This window comes from Danio aesculapii, chromosome 1 (genome assembly GCF_903798145.1).
Source record: "Danio aesculapii chromosome 1, fDanAes4.1, whole genome shotgun sequence".
NCBI classification, from domain to species: Eukaryota; Metazoa; Chordata; class Actinopteri; order Cypriniformes; family Danionidae; genus Danio; species Danio aesculapii.
The window spans coordinates 41,884,866-41,908,422 of NC_079435.1; the positions used below are offsets into that span (position 1 = coordinate 41,884,866).

At 36.1% G+C, this 23,557-nt stretch overlaps 1 protein-coding gene across 1 annotated transcript; it reads right to left on the reverse strand.

The window, feature by feature from the left end:
• Positions 1–294: 294 nt before the first annotated feature.
• Positions 295–23,397, reverse strand: ptpn9b (protein tyrosine phosphatase non-receptor type 9b). The gene is made up of 13 exons (XM_056460695.1): positions 23,341–23,397; positions 17,920–18,063; positions 17,735–17,824; positions 14,635–14,759; positions 14,439–14,544; positions 11,151–11,261; positions 9,986–10,815; positions 9,104–9,200; positions 8,482–8,551; positions 8,317–8,395; positions 7,638–7,788; positions 5,346–5,553; positions 295–2,637 (listed from the first exon to the last, which is right to left on the reverse strand). Exons 1-13 carry the CDS (start codon positions 23,368–23,370, stop codon positions 2,414–2,416), a joined length of 2,265 nt encoding a protein of 754 aa, XP_056316670.1. The 5' UTR covers positions 23,371–23,397; the 3' UTR covers positions 295–2,413.
• Positions 23,398–23,557: the final 160 nt, after the last annotated feature.

Below are 23,557 nucleotides of genomic sequence, written 5' to 3' on the forward strand. Positions count from 1 at the left end.
ATCAACCACGGAAACAATGTTACGAATGTTCCACTTTCCCGAATAACTTAATAATTAACTTGCTGTCATGACAAATCTAGTTCAAATCTAAAATAGAGTTCTTAGTTTTCTGTGAATACCTATACAAGCACTCAAAACCAAAAAGTAGTGTGCTGTTTGGCTCAAAACACCCCAAATTGTATCCAATTCTGAAATAAATCACTCCTTTCTGAAAAAGCAATGGTTGTATATTTCAACAGTCATTATTTCACTTCAGTCCTCATCATCTCATTTAACACACAAACACATGCTCAGTTTCAGAATAATATTCAGGTTTACTACAACACTAGTGCAGATGTGGGAAGTAAAAAAAAAAAGGCTATTACTCGATCACAAGATTTTTGGGCACCAAAAGAACAAATAAAAACACTCACATTGCATTCCCGACTGCTTTAATCAATCACAGCCAAGTGTGTCCCACTTCGTTTCATTCAAGCAGGAATCAGCCGTATAAAACACACCTGCACTGGAGAAATCAGTAAACATTAGATGAGTGGGACGTTTACACATTCACTACCATCATCATCATCATACAAGCATTGATATTCCAGGAGAAAGCATTCCGTAGTTCTCCAAAATAAAAACAATGTGATTTTCTTCTAATCATAATCATAACATTCAAGTTCATTTCCTATTTTTTTTTCCTTTTTGGTTTTCTTACATTAAAACGTCTTTCTGTCTTCTGATTGGCAAAGAGTTAAAAACTGTTAGTGGCAGCCGTGCTGTTCGGTCACGTGTGTGTGTTTAAGTCTTGGCCCTTTTAACAGTTCAAAGTATGAAAAAGGTTTTGCTACAGGCATCTGGAAAAATAACAGATCTCCCAAAACACAACGCTGAGTAACAATTCCACATTGAACTGAACTTAATGAGAAACAAAACGAAAACCAAGAAGTCTTCTGTCTTGCGGTTTGATTTCTTTAGCTTATCCATTGAAAAAAAAAACATCATGTCTGTTCATTTTGTCGTACCAACATTCAAATTTCAATACTGCTGAAAAGGCATAAATAAAAACAGTAAAAGAATACAGGATGCTGTATAAACTCTAAAATAACACGTCTATAGGTTTTTGCTTCTTTTCTGTTCATGTTTTGAGAGCAGGAAAACACCAAGTATACCCCTGAGATTAAATTAAATTCCCTATATGTGTGTGTGAAACAAATTGTTCTACTCGTTGAGCTACGGAAAACTTGAAGGCACAAAAACCGAGGCGTTTCAGCCCCGGAGCTTTACACAGCTGAAGACCCAGTTCACTTGTAACAAATGACTCCAACACTTCACATCAGTACAGACACTGAAGGGAATCATGGTAACAGAAGCAGTGTCCGTGAGGGTCAAGATACTTCAACTTGGGGCTCATAGTGGAAGGATTAAAAAAACAAGTCAAAGTTCATACTTGAGAGGGAGCAAGGCAGTGATTGAAGGTTAAGGGCCAGAATTCTGAGAGAATCTCATAGCGGAGATGCTCTGAGTGAGAGACGCCCTGCATTAAGGCTGGATAATCATGAGTCATGGTTAAATGAAAATCAAATCTGCAGGACCACAACAATCAACATGATATACCGTATATGGCATAGTCGTGTTCCTCCTCTCCTTCTTTTTATATGGTTTTAACCCGACATAAAACTTTACATATATTCTTTATATATATATTTATATATAGATACACATTTTCGAAGAGAGAGTATTATATTAAAACAAGGCTTTTCAAAGGTTGTTATGCACAATATATAAATGTATGTTACAAGATATACAAGGGTTTAAGTCACGACGATCATAACAGATACATCCAAGCATTCGACACCATACCTTTGGCTTGAAGATTAGTTTTAACGCAACACAAAAACTGTTGAAACCGGTTCAGACATGAAGAGAATTGCTATTTTGATGCGAGACGAAGATTTTTTTTGAAAAAAGTATATTCAAGTTTCACGTTCTTACACTTTTGATAAAAAGTGTGAATTTAACCCTCTAGTCGAGTGATATTAAATTGACAACACGTTGAGAATAATAATAATAAAAATAAAGAGAGCAGATAATACGATAAACTGGATTTTTCAAGTTTGTCAACCCACATGTGCAAGTCAGTATTATATATATATATATATATATATATATCAAAAGTAAAACAAACAAACAAAACAAAAATAAAATGCTACAACTCGTACACAAAGCCTCAGTCTCGGATCTGGTTCAGATCAGAGTGAAAAGAAGGGCTTTAAAAGTGGCAGGATAAAAGCATCCTCCGCTCCTCTTTCAGTATCTCCGCATGTTCCTCTGGAGAAAAAAGGTGAAGGTGGAGTCTACCTGTAGCCTGGAGAGGGGAAAAAGACGGCTTGTTTTCCTTCTGTGCCGCTTGAGTCCTGTTATTCCTGATTCACTCGCTGTCGGTTTCCAGCTCTGTGTCAGACCACTCCACTGGCTGCAGCAAGCCGCTCTGTTGGCCGTACTCGATCACCGCTTTATAACAGAAATAGTACTGGTCCCATGTTTGGATGCTGAAGGCACGCTGTGTCCGCATGCGACGCACTGTCTGCTTAATGTCCACTGTCCCGATGTCCTCCAGACGAGAGAGACAAATGTCTAAAGTACAAAACGTGCCTGTTGGAGAACAAAAAAGAAGCCCGAATAACACACTGTAGTTCAGATAAAACAATACTTTCACATCTTCATTCTAACTAGGCACATGATTTCATTCATCACAATAAACACTGCAGGTATGAAAACAAAAAGAACTTTGTATTGCTTCATTGTACAGAAAATGTTCAAAAAGGGCTGGGCGATAAAATGGGTATCGATATTTATGGACCAAACACCATTGTCAATACAATAAAAAAAAAAAAAGATTTGTTATGAAGTGCTATAGTTTTATTACAATGTGGCTGCTGAGCATGTGCACCTTGGAAGCAATGCTAATAAGCTTAGGGTGCAAGTTTGTCATTTCCAATGGAGGCGCACAACTTGCCGGACATGCAAATAAGAGCGACGTGCACGTGTTGTGCAAGCAGCGCACAAGTGATGCGCGTGCATTTCCCAGGCGCACCTAGTTCAAAACATCTGGACTTTTCCGAATGCCGCAAACGCACCGCGATTCACGCAAACAGAACTAACCAATCTGCTTCACAGTTTGTATGGAAGATACACATTTCAGTAATAACGGCAGACTAATTACCTCAGACAAACACAGCGCACCCAAACACTGCAGCGCTTGTTAATTTTCTCCATAAACTTGTGTTGAAGCTGCAGCAATGGATGACCGTTTGTCATCCTCTGAAAAAACGCTTGACGGTTGCATAGTTATGAGAGACGCAGAGGAGCGCGAAAGCAAAGCCCATTGTAAATGGTCAAGAAAACCACGCACTCACGCTGTTCACTTTAGGTCAGGATAACGACACATGTGAAAATGATTGCTGTATAGCAGCAGTGAGGAGATTGTATATAAAAAAATGTAGGGATGGTCCCCAGAGTGGCTTTTTGTTTTTTTTTCTTGTGCATCCCAGCCACTAGCTCCCCATCTGAAAGAGTATAGCATAGGGGGTAATATAGTCATTCACCTTCGCAATTTGTAATGTTGCAGTATGTGTTTGAATAATGATGGTTGGTTCCTTTACTTGAAAGCTCAGATTTGATTATCATAATGTTTTGTTTACAGAGTTTGAGGTTTACTGTATCATTATTATTTTACCCTTACATATGTTGATCTACCTTAATGTTTGCTTTGATTGTTCAGTACTTACACTTTACCATTGCACACACTTTGTAACATTTTATTTATCAAGTTTAAGAGTCTCTTTAACACTTATGTTTATTTTATTATAAAGAGATTAAATAGTTTAAATAAAATTAAATTAAATTAAGTAGTTAAATAAAAAAATCCTAATATTCCTAAATGTGTTGGTAAACAATATTCAATAATTATCGATACCGAATGATACGAAACATGATGTCGTGATAATTTTATTTGAAATATCGCACAGCCCCATGCTCAAAACAAACATGTTTATTCAGAACAAATTAAGCTGTGAAGTGATTTAGACCAATAGGTAACATGCTTTCATTAGTAAATGAATAAGTAAATCAACTGTGAGTAGTGATTAGTAAATCCGTGAGGAAAAAGCTCGATTTCCGGGTTTCTCAGCAGCAGAGGTCATCATAGTTGGTAAACTTATCTTCAAACTAAAGAGCACAGTGAATGGGAGAGCACAACAAATATTTTTTTTACAATTCTGTTTGCTGAAATAATAAAATAAAAACGCCACGATGGTGTTATCAAGACTTTCAGAAAAGAAAACAAAATTGTGTGAGTGATAACGACAACCAGAATAGAGAAAAATGTCAAATTTACTCTCAGCCCCATAGACGTTGCATTAGAAACACCTTGCATAAGCGGTCATTTGTTTTTGTAATTTGATGCAATCATATAATACATACATAAATGCATATAAATTATTATCGGTTATTTCAAAAATCTGAATATTATAAAAACAAGGATTTAAGATACCGATGACTGTTACACATGTTTTAACAGTGTTGTGAAAAGGGTCCATTACACAAAAGTTAGACGAATATGTTCATTTAATACAAATTACAACTGAACTTCATTGGTTACTAGTGCAATTAAATTAAACCAATATAACTTCTACTATTAAGTTATAAAAAAAAATTCAATTAAGAGTAATACAAGTACTGTTCAAGTAGTTTTCCTCATCAATTTAGCTTGAATAACTGTTGTTAACAAAAACAGCCTTATTGGAAAGTCTTAACGAAAAATAGGCCTATCGATTTTAATCAATATCTTAGGCCTGATTGTAGTTCTGTTTCTGAATAAATATGAAGTCGCCAAGCATTATGTGCTGTTATGAACACCACGGCAAATACAACAATTTAAATATTCGTAAAAGACAATACAAAAGATTAGATAAATAATTATTCACAGCATTATAAAGAGCCCATGATAACAATATCATATTCATTATAATAATAAAATGTATTAGCGAACTTTTATGTCAACATCTTCTAGAAGAGTTTTTAAATATGTATTTTCTCTTACAAAAAACCCACCCAATGCACTCATTAACTCACTGGAGTGTTATAAATTACTTCTATTATGGATCAATGTGCTTTTCAAAGCTTTAAAAACTCATCACTCATTCTGACATTACAAAAATGGCAACTCTAGTGCTCAATATAACTCTGAATTGTGTTCATCTGAAACAAAAAGGAATATATACTTAGCATGGCTTGAAACTGTGTAGACTATTAGGTCATTTTCATTTTTGGGTGAACTATTCATTTAGATAGAGCATCACCTGTTCGGCCGATGCCTGCACTGCAGTGCACCACCACTGGGGGGCCTCCTGGGGGTCCCGTCCAATCTGGATACAGTGTTCGTAATGAGGACTCCTGTCTATGTTTTACTTGTGCCCGGAAATCCAACATGGCCGATGCTGACTTCGGAACACCAAAATCTGGCCAGCTCATGTAGAGATAATGAGACACTTCCCTACATTCCCCTGTCTGAAAACAGAAAAGCCTGTCATTTACATTTCAACAACATTATTGTGCACTAAAGGCCTAGGTCAGGGCTTTCCAAACTCGGTCCTGTAGTGCCGGTGTCCTGCTGACTTTAGCTACAACTTGCTTCAACACACCTGCCAGGAAGTTTCTAGTATATTTAATAAGAGCTTAGCTGGTTCAGATGTGTTTGATTAGGGTTGGAGTAAAACTCATTAGGACACTGGCCCTCAAGGACAGAGTTTCACAGCCCTGGCCTAAATACACTATTGTAAAACCAACTTGTGGTATAGTTTCAAAAGTTTTGCTACAATAATCACCTTCAAACAAGCAATGATTTGAGGTGATTAGACCAGTTTTTGTTTTTACTTGTAAATCTCTGGTTTATTTTCACTCTTCAGTCTGTGAAGGTTGATATCAGAGTCAAAACAAACCCAGAAGAGTTGCCTGGAAGCAACCCAATCAAGTTTTTTTCATGTTTATTAATGTAAGCTGCCCCTTTAACTACCCGATACACGTGTACTGCTCTTGCTGGATGAATAAAAAAATAGATCAATAGATAAGATCTATAAGATATCTAGATTTATTCATGTTTTAATTACGCATCAGCAGCATCTGCTATATTTATGGCAACACTTGTATCAAGTATTCAATCTTTAATTTACAATCATAAATGTTACTTAATAATCATGCATTGTACAAAAAACATACAAATAACAACACTGATAACAAAAGGCATTTAAGATCTTTCAGTCGGATCAATGATAAACATTCTAAAATTCCTCCTTTTTAAACATTTCCTTAAAATATTTCCTGAATAAACAAATGTTTTTAAAGATATACATTCTATTAAAATGTTTTATCGTCAAAATATTCTTACACAAATTACAAATAGGTTTCAATAAATATGAGTGTGTAAGTCTTGAGTGGCCAATTCCACATTTTGTATGTACAACCTGGTCATGTCTATTTTCAAAATGGTGATTATTTCCTTCATTTACAATTTAAGTTGTTGTTTATGCATTTATCCCATTCCTCAATGTACAGATTCAAAGCAGTTTTGATCGGAATTGTAGGGCTTCCTTATGCTGAGTTCAGACTGCGTGATTTAAGCCCCAATTTTGACTCGCCGACAGGTATTGAGAAATCGCAGATGAATGCCTGAAATCACAGGCAAATCGGTGCTCATTCACTAGAGCAACAATCGCACAGTGTGAACGATCAAAGACGCAATCTCAGAGAATCGTCAATGAGTCGCCGACACCCATCAGATATTTGGCATGCTAAATATCTGGACCCTTTGGTGATACAAATCATGCCGTGTGAAATGTGTTCTGATTGAAAATAACATCTGCGATCGCCTACAGCAAACAAGAGCAGCATCCACTAGTGTGGGTATCTGCAGGCCAGCAGGAGGTTGAGGGAGAAGTTAAAAGGGCTTCTTTACAGTTTATTAGGACCCAAGAAATGGAGGAAAAACTACTGGAAATTCAGCAGAACCCTTGTCTGTTTGACATGTCATCTGAGCAATACCACAACTGGGTCAAAAAAAAGAGGAGAAATTGTTAATTCGCTTCAAAGGCCAGGTGAGCAAAAAAGTCAATTTTCTACTCCACTAAAGACTTCTTTCTCATTATGTAGTTAATAACACAAGATATACTATGTGACATTGCATTGTTTTCATGTCATTTCTCTCGTGTGTGTTTGGTTCTGAGACATAGTTTTACGGACCGAGACAAAGTTGTTGTCAATTCTTCCCATTGTAAAGTCATGCAGTGTAAAACACCCTGTTGCTGATTCAACTTGCAGTGTAAATAGCAGCGACGAAATGCTACATCAGATAGTCATGCAGTGTGAAAACATCTGTGATGCGTCTACTTTGAAAATCATGCAGTCTGAACTTGGCATTAGCTGCTTTTCCTGCCTGTTCATCTCCAATGAATAACCAACAAAAAAATAATCTCTTTAAAGAGTCAACTCTTTCTATTATGCTAAAAATCATAGGACAATCCATTTTAGAAGTTCTGTAGATAAGATAATATAACAGAAAGACAAGAAAAAATAAAAGCTTAGACTAAGAAACTGACCTGAGTGTTGAAGAGCTCCAGGTGTGATAGCTTAAAGTCCTGAAACATCTCAATATGGACATTTCTCACCAAAAAGTACCCATAATCCTCAGTGCGGCCAGTCTCTAATGGCCAGTACTGCCCGCATTTCACTCTGCCTCGCTCTACAACTCTAAGATAAACAGATAAGATAAAAAAGGTTATTGCACTATTTTTCTTTATTAAACTCAATTACTATAACATATATATCCGAATAAACAGGCATTCTGAGTTCAGTTCATATTATTAAAATGATTATTTGTCATGATAAAATAGTTTTCTACAAAAAATAATTTTATGTTTTAATTCCAAGATGGCAAAGCTTGAATTTTCACAATCGCTACTCCATTCTTCAATGTCACATAATCCTTCAGAAGAGACTCTAACGCTGATTTTGCAGCTCAAAAAAACATTTCTCAATATCAAAAACAGTTTTGGTACTTAATATTTATGAGAATGACAATACTCCATGACTATTTGATGAGCTGAAATTTTAAAACATTAAAACATTTTAATGGTTTTATTGTTTTTAGTTGCATCCCTATATAATTATGTCCAAAATACAGTTTTGCTATCATTAAAACATCCCTTTTCAGATAAAAAAAAAAGAAAAAAGAAAAAAAAAAAAAAAAGAGCACAACTTTATTTTTATGAAACTAACCTTGTAGTCATGACAATGATTAAAACCATTTGCTCCCACACCATTCGCCAAAAGTCTCCAAATGTTTTTGGCAAAGGCCCTAAAACAAAAACATTAATATACATTCACTGAAATCTGTCCAATGAACCTTTGCCTACACAGACTTCTGTAAATCAAAAGCCTTACCCTGAGTAGCTATGTAAGCATTACTCCACTTGTAACCATCCATGAAACTTGCATTGATATAGTCAGATGTCTGAAATCAAATAGATAACGAAAACAATCAATAAACCAGAGATGTCACTTTTTTTAAAGTAGTTTAAGTTAAAAGAAGCTTAAATAAAAAAGAAAATTAAACAAATTTTGGATTCACTGAATTTTTGTCAGGATAAATATTTCTTTCAAATATGGAATTATCGAATTTTGCCTAAAAGAAAAAAAAAGCTTAAAACACAAAGCAAAAATACATGCCACCTTGCCCCTCTTTTCCCCTCACATATTACTTTTCCTCTAGCAAGAACACTTAATGTTTTTTATTTTATGTGTTGTAAAAAAACTGAAAGTAGAATAATATATTACTTTTTTATTTTAAAGTTTAATTTAATTAATTTTTTTTAATTGTTATGATACTTTCAATAGAAACACTGAGTGTGATTGTCTTTTTAATTTATATTAAATATTATTAAAACAAAAAAAAAATATCCAATTCAAAACATTAATACTACAACAGTATGTAAATAATAAAGTTCAACAATACACTAAAATGACAACCATGAAGAAGATCAAGGGAAAAGGGCACTACTCTGACCTCATCATCCTCATCATTGAGCGGACAGAGGCGAACACGTGATTGGTCAAGGCAAAGCACATCACTGTAGCGATTCTTTATCTGGTTAGATGCTTTCCTGTCAGAATAAACACATTTATATTAGGGCTGCACAATACTGAAAAACTCTGACATTGCAACATTTAGTTTTTCTGCTATATATATATATATATATATATATATATATATATATATATATATATTGTGATATGAATACAATTTCAACAGAATCATTCATTTAGACTGATCGGGGTGAATTTGAAGGGCATGAATCATGTATAAAAAAAATAATAAACAAATTGCAAGTAAAAATAATCAGTAACATTTTTTTTATTAGTTTTAGTTATCTTCTGCTTATTGTAGTCAAATCCTTGAGAAATGTTTGTAAAATGCTAATTTTATACTGAGGAAACAATTATTATTATTATTATTATTATAATTATTATAATTATTATTATTATTAGAGTCAAAGAGTATTCAGGTACAGAATTTGAATTATAAAATGTCAAATAACACTGTATAGTCTTCATTGTATTAATTCAGCAAAATTATTCTTCATTAAAGTAACTTTTTTTGTGCCTGAATGCTTGGAACTGCCTTTAAAACACAAGCAAATGATAAAGTTTCACTATGTGATGATTATACTTTGCATAGACTGAACAAATATCAACTGTTGTGCTGATCATATAATGCTATAATCCCAACTCAACAATGCATATCCTGCTATGTGACTACTACAGACACATACATTGCGATATCCATGCTGAAAAGATATATTGTGCAGTCCTAATTTATATAAACAAACACTTCTTTGTGTATAAACAACATTTTTACAGCTCTTTCCTAAACCCAAATGTCACTTACTTTGAATAATCAAAGGTTCCAGCAGGAGGCTCTTTGCGGATCTCCTCGTACTCCTGATAAATGCCCTTCTTCTTTTTGCGCTTGACGTGCTGTACCAGATCCTGCACACTCATTCCTCCAGGCTCAGCGACATGAACTGACAACATGGCTGTTTCCGTCAGCGATCCCGGTAACCAGCTCATATCTGGGGTGGGGCTGTGATTCAGGGGTGGCGGCCTTGATTTCAGTGGAAGGGGTGGAACTCCATCTCCTTCACCCATTTCGTCTTCTAGTAACTCCACATCCTGTTGACTCTCCTCAGCACCATTGCCATCCTGCCGACTGGCATCCAAACATGCTCCTCTCACACCCAAAGTCCCACCTCCTGCTGTGTTTTTTTGGTGAATTGGCGTATCTGGGGGCGTGTCCGATTGTGGGGGTGGTTGACGGCCACGCCCATTTAAGACATTGGCGTTCGACTCTGAACTTGGCAGTGCAGAGCCGTTCCAATGCGCATGGCCTGTCGTTCTGTGGTTCGGCACGTTGGCATTGTTTTCATCCAAAATGGGGCAGTTTGAGTTCAGGCCGTCCCCCAGGAAGGTGGCCCCTGACGTTTTGGCAGTTAAGGGGTCAGCGGAGGTGTTCTGGTCGTGCTCCATGGAGTAGGAGTGAAGCAGACTTCCCAAGCAATCCCCAGTGACGTATGCAGAGTTATTGGGGTGATTGGGGCTGGAGTTTACGCATGATTGGATCCAGGCAATGTGGCTATACTGTGATGAGCCACCCAAATGTTCTGGAAGGGAGTTGACCGGGATGTGATTGACCAGTTCATGGGCTTTTACAGTGCACACCTGCAGACACAGACATACAAAAAAATATGCAAATAAATAAATCACACAAACAACACAAATAAGCCATGATTCAATGCATTTTAATTGCCCTATTATCATGTTTATTATCAAGGAATTGCTGTTGTTGGTGACAGGAGCTTCCAATAAAAACACTAAAGAGGACTGAAGAGTTTAATTCACACTGTTAAATACAGTATTCAGAATGGAAGAAGCAAATCCACTCTTTCTGTTGGCTTTTGGAAAGAAAGGGTTAAGACGTACATAAAATTTTCTGAGAGGGGCTTAAAAAAGTAATGTTTGCATATAGTGTTACTTATCCAGAACTCTAGACATACCCTCTCTCTCAGTTTCTCTCTCACAAACAGACGGAGTACCGCGAACGGTGCTCTGAACCACAACGGAGATGACACGATGAAGACGCATTTCAGACGAGCAGGGAAAGCCCCCTAAATCACAAAAAACACACAGTAAACACAACACACAAAGGACTGTGGCAGTGCCATTTACAGACCCACAAATTAAACTAAACCTCTGAGAAATCAAGAACATGCACTGTTTGGAAAGTTTGTGGTCAGCAAGATTTTTTTTTTCATTACAGGATCAGTTATCCTCTGCTTATTGCTGTCTTTGGTGTCAAATCCTTAAAAAAAATGTTTGTAAAACGCTAATTTTATATTAAGGAAACCAATATTATTATTATTATTAGTACAATATATTCCTTAAATTATTATTGAAATTTGTAAACAGTTGTGCTGCTTAACTGTTGCTAACAGTGATACATAATTTTTTTCAGAGTAATTGATGAATAGGAAATTCAGCAACAAAATTGTTTTGAAATTATTAATGTTTTTTGATTACTTTAATATGCTCTTGTTGAATAAAAGTATTTATTTCTTTCCACTATTCTAGGGAGGCCAATAGATGCCAGGGATTTGCTTACATTTGTTCTGTACACCATCAGTGAAGATGATTGATGGGTTCTGGCACACAGTCTGCGTTCCAATTCATCCCAAAGGTGTACAGTGGGGTTTAGGTCAAGTTCTTTCACTCAGTAAATAATCTCTTTATGGATCTCGCTTTGTGAACAACAGCATTGTAATACTGAAAGGGTTTGTCTCTTTCTACTAAAAATGTTTGTCTAAGGAGGCCATATGACTTTCTCTGGTTTGATTTTATGCACCTGTTATGGGTGGAGCTAATATAGAAATCTGTTCATTAAAACGTATGTCCACATACTTTTCACCATTTCTGGACAAAGCAAAGATACTTCTTTTCATGTTGCACTCTCAAAATTATCCATCAAAAGTTCAGTTTCCATAGATAAAAGCACCTGAATAATAACATTTTTTCAAGAATTTTCTCTGGTCATTATATCCCTTGCTTCACCAAATACAGAATAAAAATGCAAAAAAATAAAAATCTACTGAAGACTAGTTCAGTTCACTAATCTTATATAGTATAAAGGGATGCACCAATCCTGATACTTGGATTGAATATCGGTTTGATACCGTATATTTTTGCTGGATCAGGTATGGGCCAGCTTGTACCAATCCAAATCCGATCTTGCGCGTGCGCTTTATTCAGTGTTTATAAGCCAACTAAGCCATGACGGTAGCCTATTATAAGGCACTAGAAAGTTTTTTAGTAGGCCTAATATATTCCAAATGTTTTGAAGGAAGCCATTCTACATTATAATGTGAAGTACAGATGAATATTCATGTGGTTAAATTCATGTTTACTTCAGCGCTTCCCACTGATGCGCCTGTCAATCATTCTCCATTCATTCACAATTCAAACTGTGTGTGGCATTTATGACAACAGGAAAAACTCTCCAAGACTATTTGTTCCTGTTAGTTTAAATAATTAGTAGATACCGTAGGGCTGCGCGATGTCTCAGTGATGCATCAAGCAGTTCATTCACGCACCGGCTACGCAGACGCAATGTGCGCTGTTCTGTAAGATTTTTCTCACAATGAGTTTCTGTTCTCTCATTCTTCCAACTGAGTTTATTTTTCCGAGGGGAATACTTTTAAGTGCTGCGAAAAGTTTGTAAAGCCTGGCTCATTGTGGTCAACAATAGTTGATTAAGTTAATAAAAGTGAAACTGACGTGTGCAATATGGATTGTCATTAACAGAAAAATTATTTAGCCTAATATAGGATACTCTGAAACTGTGAATATTTCACTGTGATTTTATTTACATCAACATTTTATTTAACAGACCAATTTGTGCTTTGGCGCTTATAAGCGGACCTTGTTTTGAACTTTCTCCATATCACTCATGACAAGATTTGGGGAGGAATTATTAAGTAAAACTGTCCTAAAACTGTCCTAAACTGTAAAACAGTTTAGTCTGCGTCAAACCTGCAGGAAAATATCAGATTATTTTACCAACGATTAGTGTCAATAGTGGTAGCCTATTGCAGATTTCAAAGAAAAATTTTAATATTAAAAAAGGAAACATAAGCTGGACCACAACAGATGTCATAACATTATGATACAATGTCATAACGAATGCTCAAATAATGTAGCCTAGTTTACATCAAGCATCATGTTTTTAGTTAGATTGTATTGTCTGTCATGTATAGTATGCCTATAGGTCTGTTATTTTTACTAAAGAAGATATATTATTTGAGTTTAGCACCAGAGCTACAGAAACAGTATTATACTTAGAAAACAAAAAACAAGCAAAAATAAAAACGGCACAGTATTAGGATCGGATCTGTATCGATCAATACTTAGAATTTTGGTATCAAGATCGGATCAATTCCAGAAAAATGGCATCAGTGCATCCCTAATAGTATAAATCTTATTACATTTGCACTACTTTTCTGGTCAGTACAGTTTAAGGAAATTAAACATTTTATTTGCCATTCAATTATTCAATGACTACCAATTTGAAATGAATGCTGTTCTTTTATAATTTGCATTAATCAAAGAATCTTAGTTAATTTTAAGGAAACTTTTAATTTAAAAACACACTGTATAATCAAAACAATATGTACAATTCTGTGATATGTTGACAACATTTCCCAGATATGCAATTATGATTAAAGCTCTAGTTCTCCACAAATAGACTGCTGTAGCCTTGACGTCAAAATGAGGAAGACTAACTCACCAATGATTTTCCTATGGGTCTTTATAATGGGATTTTCAATTCATGAGTAAAATGTTTCGTGGTAAACATATGTGGGTAATACTTGAATGCTTTGTTGTACAATTTAAGCATATTATGGTTGTGTGTGCAGTTTACGTAAGAACTCATTAGAAACATCCTTGTTTAAATAATAGATTTTCAGAAAGAGTGATTTTGTGCTCTACAATGTAAGTTACACACACAAAAAAGTATCGTCTAATTGCTTTCCATCTACCCTGTATATCTCATTAATCGAAAACAAAATCCATTATATCCCATAAGAAAATCTCAAGGGAACCAACTAATCTTTCGTTTTTTTGACGTCATGTTTCCAAAACCTAAATAACGAGTGTAACAGTAAATACAGATGACAGATGAAAAGCTTCCCGTATATCGAAAGATCAAATCCAAAAGCCCACTGAGTTCGGTTTACGCCAGATGACGGGACTATGAAACAGACAGATGGTCTTGACAGCATAACACTTACTTTAAGCAGATTCAAAATCTTGACGCAAAGCTCATAGTCAAAGTTGGCATATGTGGAGTTAGTCATGTCATAGATGAAAATGAGCCCGTCTCTCTGAGTCTGAACACTGGGGGAAGAAAAATGTTTGAGATAAAAATGCAAAGTCGTTAAACACATTACATTTCATCAGTTTAATGGATGTGGTCTTTTTTTTTACCTCTCAATAGCCTTATCCAGCTGATATATAATGGCCTGAAGAACAGCTTTATGGGTAGTGCGGTCTGGCTGATGGAGACGTGCTGTAAAAAGAGCCAAAGCTGCACCTTTCGCATCACGACCAGGCTATACACACACAAGTGGGGGAAAAAAAAAGAACTATAATAATGCTTGGACAACATTTAAAAACATACTCATGCAAACACATACAAACAAGTAGAAAAACGGTTTTAGCCAGTCAAATGTACAAGGAAAGTTGCATTAATGCAGTTCTCTTAGATGCTCTGTGGTCTGAAAACTGTTTAAGATGTGATGAATACATTGGATCTGCCTACACAAACATGTGAGCAAACTCTGTATACAGCTTGACCCTGAATGAAAAATGGCTGAAACAAACAGTAACATCCAGACTAAACAAAGATCATGGACCCTCTCTGCGTGTGATGGTGTGAGATCAGAGATTTAATTTCCTTTGCCGTCACTTCAGCAACGATGGTGGCCTTGATTCCCTTGCTTATTTACGGGAACAGTAAATATGAATGATCGCAACTTGCATTTTTTTGGCCTGCATAACCTGAAAGTGATTAAAAGCTCTTGTTATAGTTGCAGTTTGCCAAAGTTTCTTTTCCTTACTGAAACTATTTAGTTTTTCTGTGCACATGAGATGCACAACACTGTCTTTCTGTTTCTTTGAAGTCTCTCATATTTAGTAATAGGCATGGGCTGGTACAAGATTCTGATGGTATGATAACTTTGGATAAAAAATATCACGGTTTCACAGTATTGTGATTACTGCTCTAATGTATGCTCTTTATAAATGTCTGGATAAAAAACAAATTTTTTTCCCCTATGAACACAATATATTTTTATTCTGAGAAATCATTCAGGCTTTCTGTGATGATTCAATTGAATCATTGATTTCTGCTGTCTTAGTTAGTTTCAAAAACACAGATTTCTTTACAATTTAAATCTTTGGATATCTTTTCTGTTGGATATACTGTTGTCCTAAAAAAACATAAAACAAAATGTGATAACAAAATAAATAATTTACATATACTTTAGGAACGGTATAGCAGAAAATTTTGGCGGTTATAAAACCTTGACTTTTTCAAACCGCTGTATACCTTGAAAAATATTATTGTCCCATGCCTACTTAGTAAGACAGTATTATTCATATGATCAAAATTTCTAGAAAAATGCAATGTTGAAGCAATTTTAAAATTTAAATAGGACCTGTATTTTGACTGTATTAAACTGCTTTAAAAAAAGTGAACTAAATAAAATAAATTCCTCACAGAATTAAGGTCGACACAATTTAATAGAATATGCTTCATAGTTAAATTGATTTCAAAAACCCCTTTTTCTCACATTACGCCAATTTTCCGGAATGGGATCATGTGTAAACAGGACCTTTGTGAAAATACCGGTAAATTTGTTTCAGCAATTTTCTGCAAAGAGAAATTGTAACATTACTGGTAATTTGCCGGAATGCTGTGTGAACCCAGAAGGAAAATTACTTGAAAGAGCATGTTCATGATTAGAACCCGCTGACATGAGACGTCTACGCCAGCCAATCAGAACATTCAGACACATTCACATCCATGCTGTTTATGAAAATAAAAGCCTTTGAATATTTTTCCAGATACATTTAGCTGCTAGATGGTAGTCAGACAACGTTTCTATGTTCCTTCTTAATGCCAGCTGTGTAAAAAGATGATCGACAAAACGCTTATAATAAACCGTGGTTTGTTAACCTTCAATCTTTGCTTCAGTTGCTTGACGCGTGTGCGCGTGAAGCAGCCGGTGAAAGCCAGCACACACCCATATTACGTACATCTCGACATGCAAAAGTGTTCCTCCATACATTTTCATCAAAGCCATTCACAATACTTATCCATCCACAGAATTTTTTATGTAGTCAAATGTGTAAACATTTAGCTTCGGTTCTGCCTTTAGATGTCTCTGGGATAAAGCAGCTGCATAATTGCTAAAGCTTTAAATAAAAGTGAAACCATCAACAAAAGCCCGACCCCTTCTATGTTTACAAATACAAGCACGGCTGTTTAGAGGTCATTTCTGGTTAAGTCAAAATTTACCGGTATTTGGGAATGAATGTATAATTGCTCTTTTACGGAAAAATTCTGGAACGCCCTTGCCTGTGTGAACAGCACTTTTTTAAACTTACCGGTAAAGTCGTTCCGGTAATTTTCCAAATATTTACCGGTATCGCTGTGTGAAAAGGGCTAAAGAGAAAGTGTGGGGGATCTTCTCCAATATTGGAAAACTTGTGTTTCATCCTGGTATGATTGATTCTACAGATGGTTAAAAACAATCTGCTCCCACTGGTTGGAAAATTTATTAATTTTTCAACAACATTGGGTCTAATTTCACGGAGTCAATTTATTCCTCCAATGACAAAGCCACATTTTCAGCTATTTTGTAAAAAATGAAATGTGATTATTTGTCTATTATTTGACAAAGAGAAAGTAAAAAAACAGCATTTATTTTAAACATTTAAAATGTCTTTGTACTTTAACCCTCAAAATATTTAGTCTGTTCAAATATAAATAATCTCTAAAAACTGCAGTTTTTAGAAATTAGCTAACTTTTATGCAAGCAATATTAATGTGATCTGAAATGGATGTTTTGCTGGAAAAACGCAGGTTTCATAAATACTGTTTTTGAACAGCATTACTTAAAAATGAAAGGAGTTTAATTAAATTCCATTTGCTCCATGGGGTCAATATGCATATTAAATGCTCCTCTAAATAGTTCATGTAAAATTTCAGAGAATTGCTCCATTTTTATTCATCAACTGGCAGATCCAGAAATAACATGGTTATAATATAACATTGAAAACATGCAAAGTATTCACACTCACTCATTTTATTTTAAAAATCTCACATGATATAGCTTTTAATATCTGATAAAGCAGATCTGACCAAAATAAACACAGGTCATGTTATCCCCTGTCTGTCCAACTAAAATGTTCCTCCAAGCAGGGAAGCAACAGCAAACTGGTAACAGCATGCATAAATCTGATCTGTTCATGAGTAAAGTTCACACATCCACACATTATGTAGATGTGAAACCGTACTTACCAGAACTGTGAATTTCCCACTGAGTAACTCGCTCCTTAATGGCTCCTCATTGGGGTTAATATTGTAGATGCCTTCCTTTATTCTGGTATTCTGCAGACAGGCACACATAAGCATTAGAATGTGAAGGCTCTTTCTCTCACACATAATACAGATGATCACACACATCTCATTATAGTTTACTGTACCTTGTAAGCTTGAAAAAGATCTATGGCTCTAGAGACATCAAACTTTCTTGCCATGAGGAACTTAACCGCTGTCATCTGACTGATGAGATCTGCATTTTGAGACTGTTCCCGACACCTCAGCTCAGCCAGGAACTCCTCCACTGCCTGGCAAACACATACACAAACATAAATTACACTCTTTTCGTTTAATGTATCCAAACAGAAAAGGCATGTTCAGTTTCAGTTACACTAACATACCACTTTCAATTTTTTTTGCATGTAGTATTGATTGAGTCTGGCTGTTATGAATAGTGACTGACAATGCATCAACCTCATTGATAAATCAGTTGATTTTTGGGATTATCAAATAACATGCTGGCTTGGCCAGTTTGCCTGCATAGCATAACACCATCTGGCTGTGAGCAGCATCCTTTTCTACTGAGAGCAACTGAAAAGTCCCTGTTTATTCTGGCAAAATACACTAAGATAAATGAGGATGCTAACGGATGGCTTTCTCCTGTAACTTGTAAACTCCAAATTCAATCAATAGCCTTATAAAAAACACACATGACTTGGAATTAAATTTTGTGTTTTATGTGGGGCTTCACAAATGATCGTTTCAGCATCGTTATCGTAATGTGATCATTCACAATAGTCAAATCGCAAGCGAATGCAATGTTGAGTCTGGATTACAATGTATCAATTGCATGTGATTTAGAGGCATGTTACTGTATGAGGATTTCAAAATAATTTAGGCATAAGACATCGCACCGTTAATAACATTAATAGCGATTCATTTTATTATGGATTTTAAAATCCAAAACAAATCATCAAATTAGTGGCAAAAATAAAGGTATTCAAATTGAACAATGCTGAAGACAGGTAAGATGCATAATTGAACTACAGAAAAAAAGGCTTTCCCAAAAAGGTACGTGCACGCCCAACTTTTTCATTTTGGAGGTGCGATTCAGACTATCGTCAAACATCAGCACGAACGGTCCCATCAATTTCGAAATAAGGTTTCTCTTGATTAACGCAAGCGGTTTCATCTTTCCCGCACCAAAATGATTTAGCGATGTCAGAGTCTGGAAACATCGTCTCGAACAGTTTGCCTACACTTATAGTGTTGGCTCTGATCCAAACACGACACGGAGATCGCTTGCAGGGTTTGCAGAGCTGCAGTGTGGGCCTTACCTAGGCAGTGAGGAGCTAGCAGATACTTGGCAGAATTGGCTGATTCTGTTTGCTGGAGACCCTTCATGACAGATAGATGTTTCTCACTTTTTGCATGCGACTACAGCGCCCGTACACCTAACATTCCCGGTTTAATCGCTTTCTTGCATAATAAACAGTAAGCTTCAATTGTGTTGTTAGCAACTGGCCTTAGCCAAGCCCTATATTCAGTTTTTTCAAGCCACGTTTTGCTAAAACTTGCATTGCCCATAGCTAAAAAGTAATCAATTCTGATAAATAAGGGAATAAGCCAGAGTGAAATGAATGGATGAATTATTTTCTGTAAAGCTGCTTCTGGCCATGACACATTCACCTAAATGGTTATATAAGAGACGTGATTAAGAAATTACGTATATGCAGCATCCATACTTTATTCTCTTAGGTAAGGCAAGATCTTCCCTTAAGGTTTAAACTTTGAGGGAAAATGTGCTCAAATGCATTATAAAGCTTGAAGCATTAGAATCGGTGCTCAGTATCAGCCGATCACCATGACAAGGAATCGGTACTCTGTATTGGCTGCAAAAATCCTGATCGGAGCATCCCTAGCTTTGACCCAACTTGGCTGTCAGAGCAGCAATACTCTCTCTGGCTGTACAAGACAGATCTTGGTAAGTCGGTAAATACACCCTTAGGAAAAAGAAGTATACTTAAGTAAAAGTCAGGTATAAAAGTATATTTTATTTAGTAATTAAAAAAGCCCATTGAGACACATTGCAGTGACAAAAGCTGCACACTTTGTGGATAAAAAAGATATCAAAATAACTGTTACTTTTTAGCTTGTACGGTTCAAATAATTGTTGATTTTTGCTGCTGTCCTTAAAAGAAACAAAAATTAACATCATGACTTGGTGTCAGTCTGAACAGCCACGCCGTGCCATCCTGATTTAGCATCGAGTATTTCAATTAGCAGACAACAAATCTGCAGCTTCCACTTATAATTAACTTAATTTATTGTGTTGTTATAGATAAAAACATAACTATCATTAGAACTTTACAATATATAAAGATACTGTTATCTTTATAGTTATTGCTCTTGGTGTGAATGAACTTTTATTTAGCATGGGTACAATAACTTTATCATGGGCAGCAATACAGACATTTTAACAAAAAACATTGTTACAAACAACAGATTTAAAAGAATTGCTTTTTTTAATCACTTTTCAATTAATCATTCAATTTGTGTCAGTTAAAAAATCGTTGAGAAATCGGATCGCAAAAGCGAAACTAGGGCATCACGGTGGCGCAGTGGGTAACACAATCCTCTGACAGTAAGAAGGTCACTGGTTCAAGCCTCGGCTGGGTCAGTTGGCATTTCTGTGTGGAATCTGCATTATCTCCCAGTGACCGTGTGGCTTTCCTCCGGGTGCTACGGTTTCCCTCACAGCTGGCGGTTCATTCCACTGTGTCGACCCCAGATAAATAAAGAGACTAAGCCAAAAAAAATAAATAAATGAATGAATGAAAAGCGAAACTAAGTTGAGAGCTTATTTGTCAAACTCAATTTCTGGAGGGCCGCAGCCCTGCACAGTTTAGTTCCAGTCCTGCTTCAACACACTTACCTGTATAGGTTTCAAACAAAACTGAAAGACTTAATTAGTTTGATCAGCTGTGTTTAATTAGAGTTGGAACTAAACTGTGTAGGGCTGCGGCCCTCCAGGAATTGAGTTTGACATCCCTGGCTTATATCTTCTAAATGTAAATTCTGCAGTGGTGGAAAGAGTACTGAAAAATCATACTCAAGTAAAAGTACCATTACCTACCCAAAAATGTAGTGCAAGTAAAAGTATTTGTAAGTATTATTCAAAGTAGAAGTAAAAAGTAGCACTTTTAAAAGTACTCAAGAGAAGTAAGTAGCAAATATTATGCTGTGAAAGGTTGATGTGTCAATTTGTGCATGTGCATGTGTAAATGTAAAATTCTGTAGCGCATTTAGTGATTGTTTAAGATCATTTGGTGATTTCAGTCATCATACAGTAAACATCCACCATCTTTTCATCAGTGACATGAAGTCTAAACAGTCTCTCGGTCATTGTGTGTAAGGAGTTTGTGTCTTGAGGTTGTTCTGTGTAATGTGATTTTCTATGTGCGATTTGATTGGATGGCAATTACAGAGCTGATTTTTCTACTTCTGGTACTTTAATTGTACTTCTCTACTAGCCAATCGCCATAGATAAGAAAAATAATAGTGTATACAGGTTGAAGGAAAATGGAGTAAAAGTACAGATACAGCACTTAAAATGTACTCAAGTGAAAGTACACATTTTTAAAACTACTTTGTAAATTACAATTCCGGAGAAACACTACTCAATTACAGTAATTTGAGTATTTGTAATTAATTACTTCACACCACTGGAATTCTGTCAGTTTTGGAGCACATTGGCTTACAAATAACTCTAAGCTAACTAGCATGCTGATACTAACACTCATAAAAACTTGTATTCGGATTCAGAGGGAATGTAAACATCGATCATAATCAACATATTAGAATGTAGCGCTGCACAATATATCGTTTCAGCATGAAAATCGTCCACAATAGTCACATCACAGGAGCTGCAATGTTGAGTTGGGATTTTCCACAGTTAAAATCAAGCGTGATTTGGGAATTCACTGCAAACTTTTACTAAAGTTAACCAACAGGTTTATCATTTGCATTTGTTTTTAAGGTCTGTGAGCATTTCAAGCCAGTTTAAAACAATTATGCAAGAAATTAAAATGCTTTTCACTTTAAGAAAGATTAATTGTAGGCTATACAGTGATATTTTACATTTGTTTATTGTTATTTTGCCTTCTAGGCTCCCAGAAAACCATACAATTCTTTGCATTTCATTTGCATCTTTGCTCCACTGTATTTGTCAATGCTAGTGCTTTGGTTTATTTTCTTTCGTGCAGATGCACTAAACTACAGAATCATCCCAATCAATCTAAAATTATGAATTATTTCCAAATAGAGCCATTTATTTTCATCTGGTGAAAGTATACTCAATATCGCAATATGCATCACAGAAAAATAAAATATCGCAATGTTAGATTTTTCCAAAATTGTGCAGCCCTAACGATTTCTAAATGACCATGTGTATTCATCTGCCAGCATATAATATATTTTATAATATATTAAAACACAAAATCATTGTATTAAACTACATTTTACAATCTTAATGTTAACCAACTTCCTTACTAACGCCAAACTTTTCATATTTCTCATAAACCTTTTAGCTTTTAATCACACGGTGGCTATATTAACAACCCCAATCTCTAGGTTACTATAAAACAGCCACTGAATCCAAACACTGGCTGACCACTAACTAATGCACTAATAAATGCACCAGTCCACTTTCACACAATGCCCAGACATAACGTTACGGGGGTTTTCCAAATGGTTTCCAAAAGTAAAACTAAACAATCTTCATTAACGCAAAACAAATCACTTCTACTTCCACATTGGCACTCAATCACATGCGTGTGCAGAAGCAGGATTGTGATTTGACAGCTCTAAAAAAGACAGCGATCGTCCAGACAGACGCTCGTGTAACACCGTTTCCTCAACGAGTCAGAACAAATGGCACCTCCAGCATTAGATATGAGTGTTCACACGGCGAGACAGAAGTGAGAATCGTTTCACATTTTCCAGCACTGGAGCACATCAGACACCGGGTTCGCTTTGGGTTTTACCGACAGCGACTTTGCAGAGGCATATATCATCATACATGACAGTACAGCGATGCAGACTTTGAGTTACGCTGTATCCATAACGCACTCAACGCTGGAATAGGACTGTGAACATACTAGACTGAGCGCGGGCGAGTCGCCTTCACGTTAACGTTATATGCCAATGGCAACCTAACGTTAATGTTACTTTACTGTTGGACAGTTGGTGTTAAGTCAAACACGTATAAGAATCATTATACAATGTTATATAACAGCTCCCAATATATCGACATTCATATCTGGTCATTATAAATGTCATAAACGGTTATATATGCGTTACTACGCTGAGCGTCGCTCGCTCGCTAACATGGCTAGCATTTACCTCAGCTCCCTTAAAAACAGCCACAGGGCCGCGTTTCTCATTCACACCCTTGTTAATAAATAAACCACACAGCATGTTATCTAGCATTTTATCTTAAACATGCTGGAAAACAGCTGGGGGCGACTCGGGAAACACGCTGTGGAATTTAAGAAGAGCTTGGAGAAAATATTTGGGTATCTTACCGCCTCTTGAGTTGTCAGGGCTTCCGCCATCTTGAAGCCTGAGCAGCAACGTCTACGGGCGCGCCCTCTCTACTGTCGGGAACGCGCCGCTGGTGCCTGTCAAGGATCGCGCGCATTAGGATGGATGCGCGTGCGCAGAAACGTGGTAAAGGACATGTATGCTTGGATGATAGGCTGAGAGGTTTATATGAAATTTAGTAAGAGGCACGGAACACAC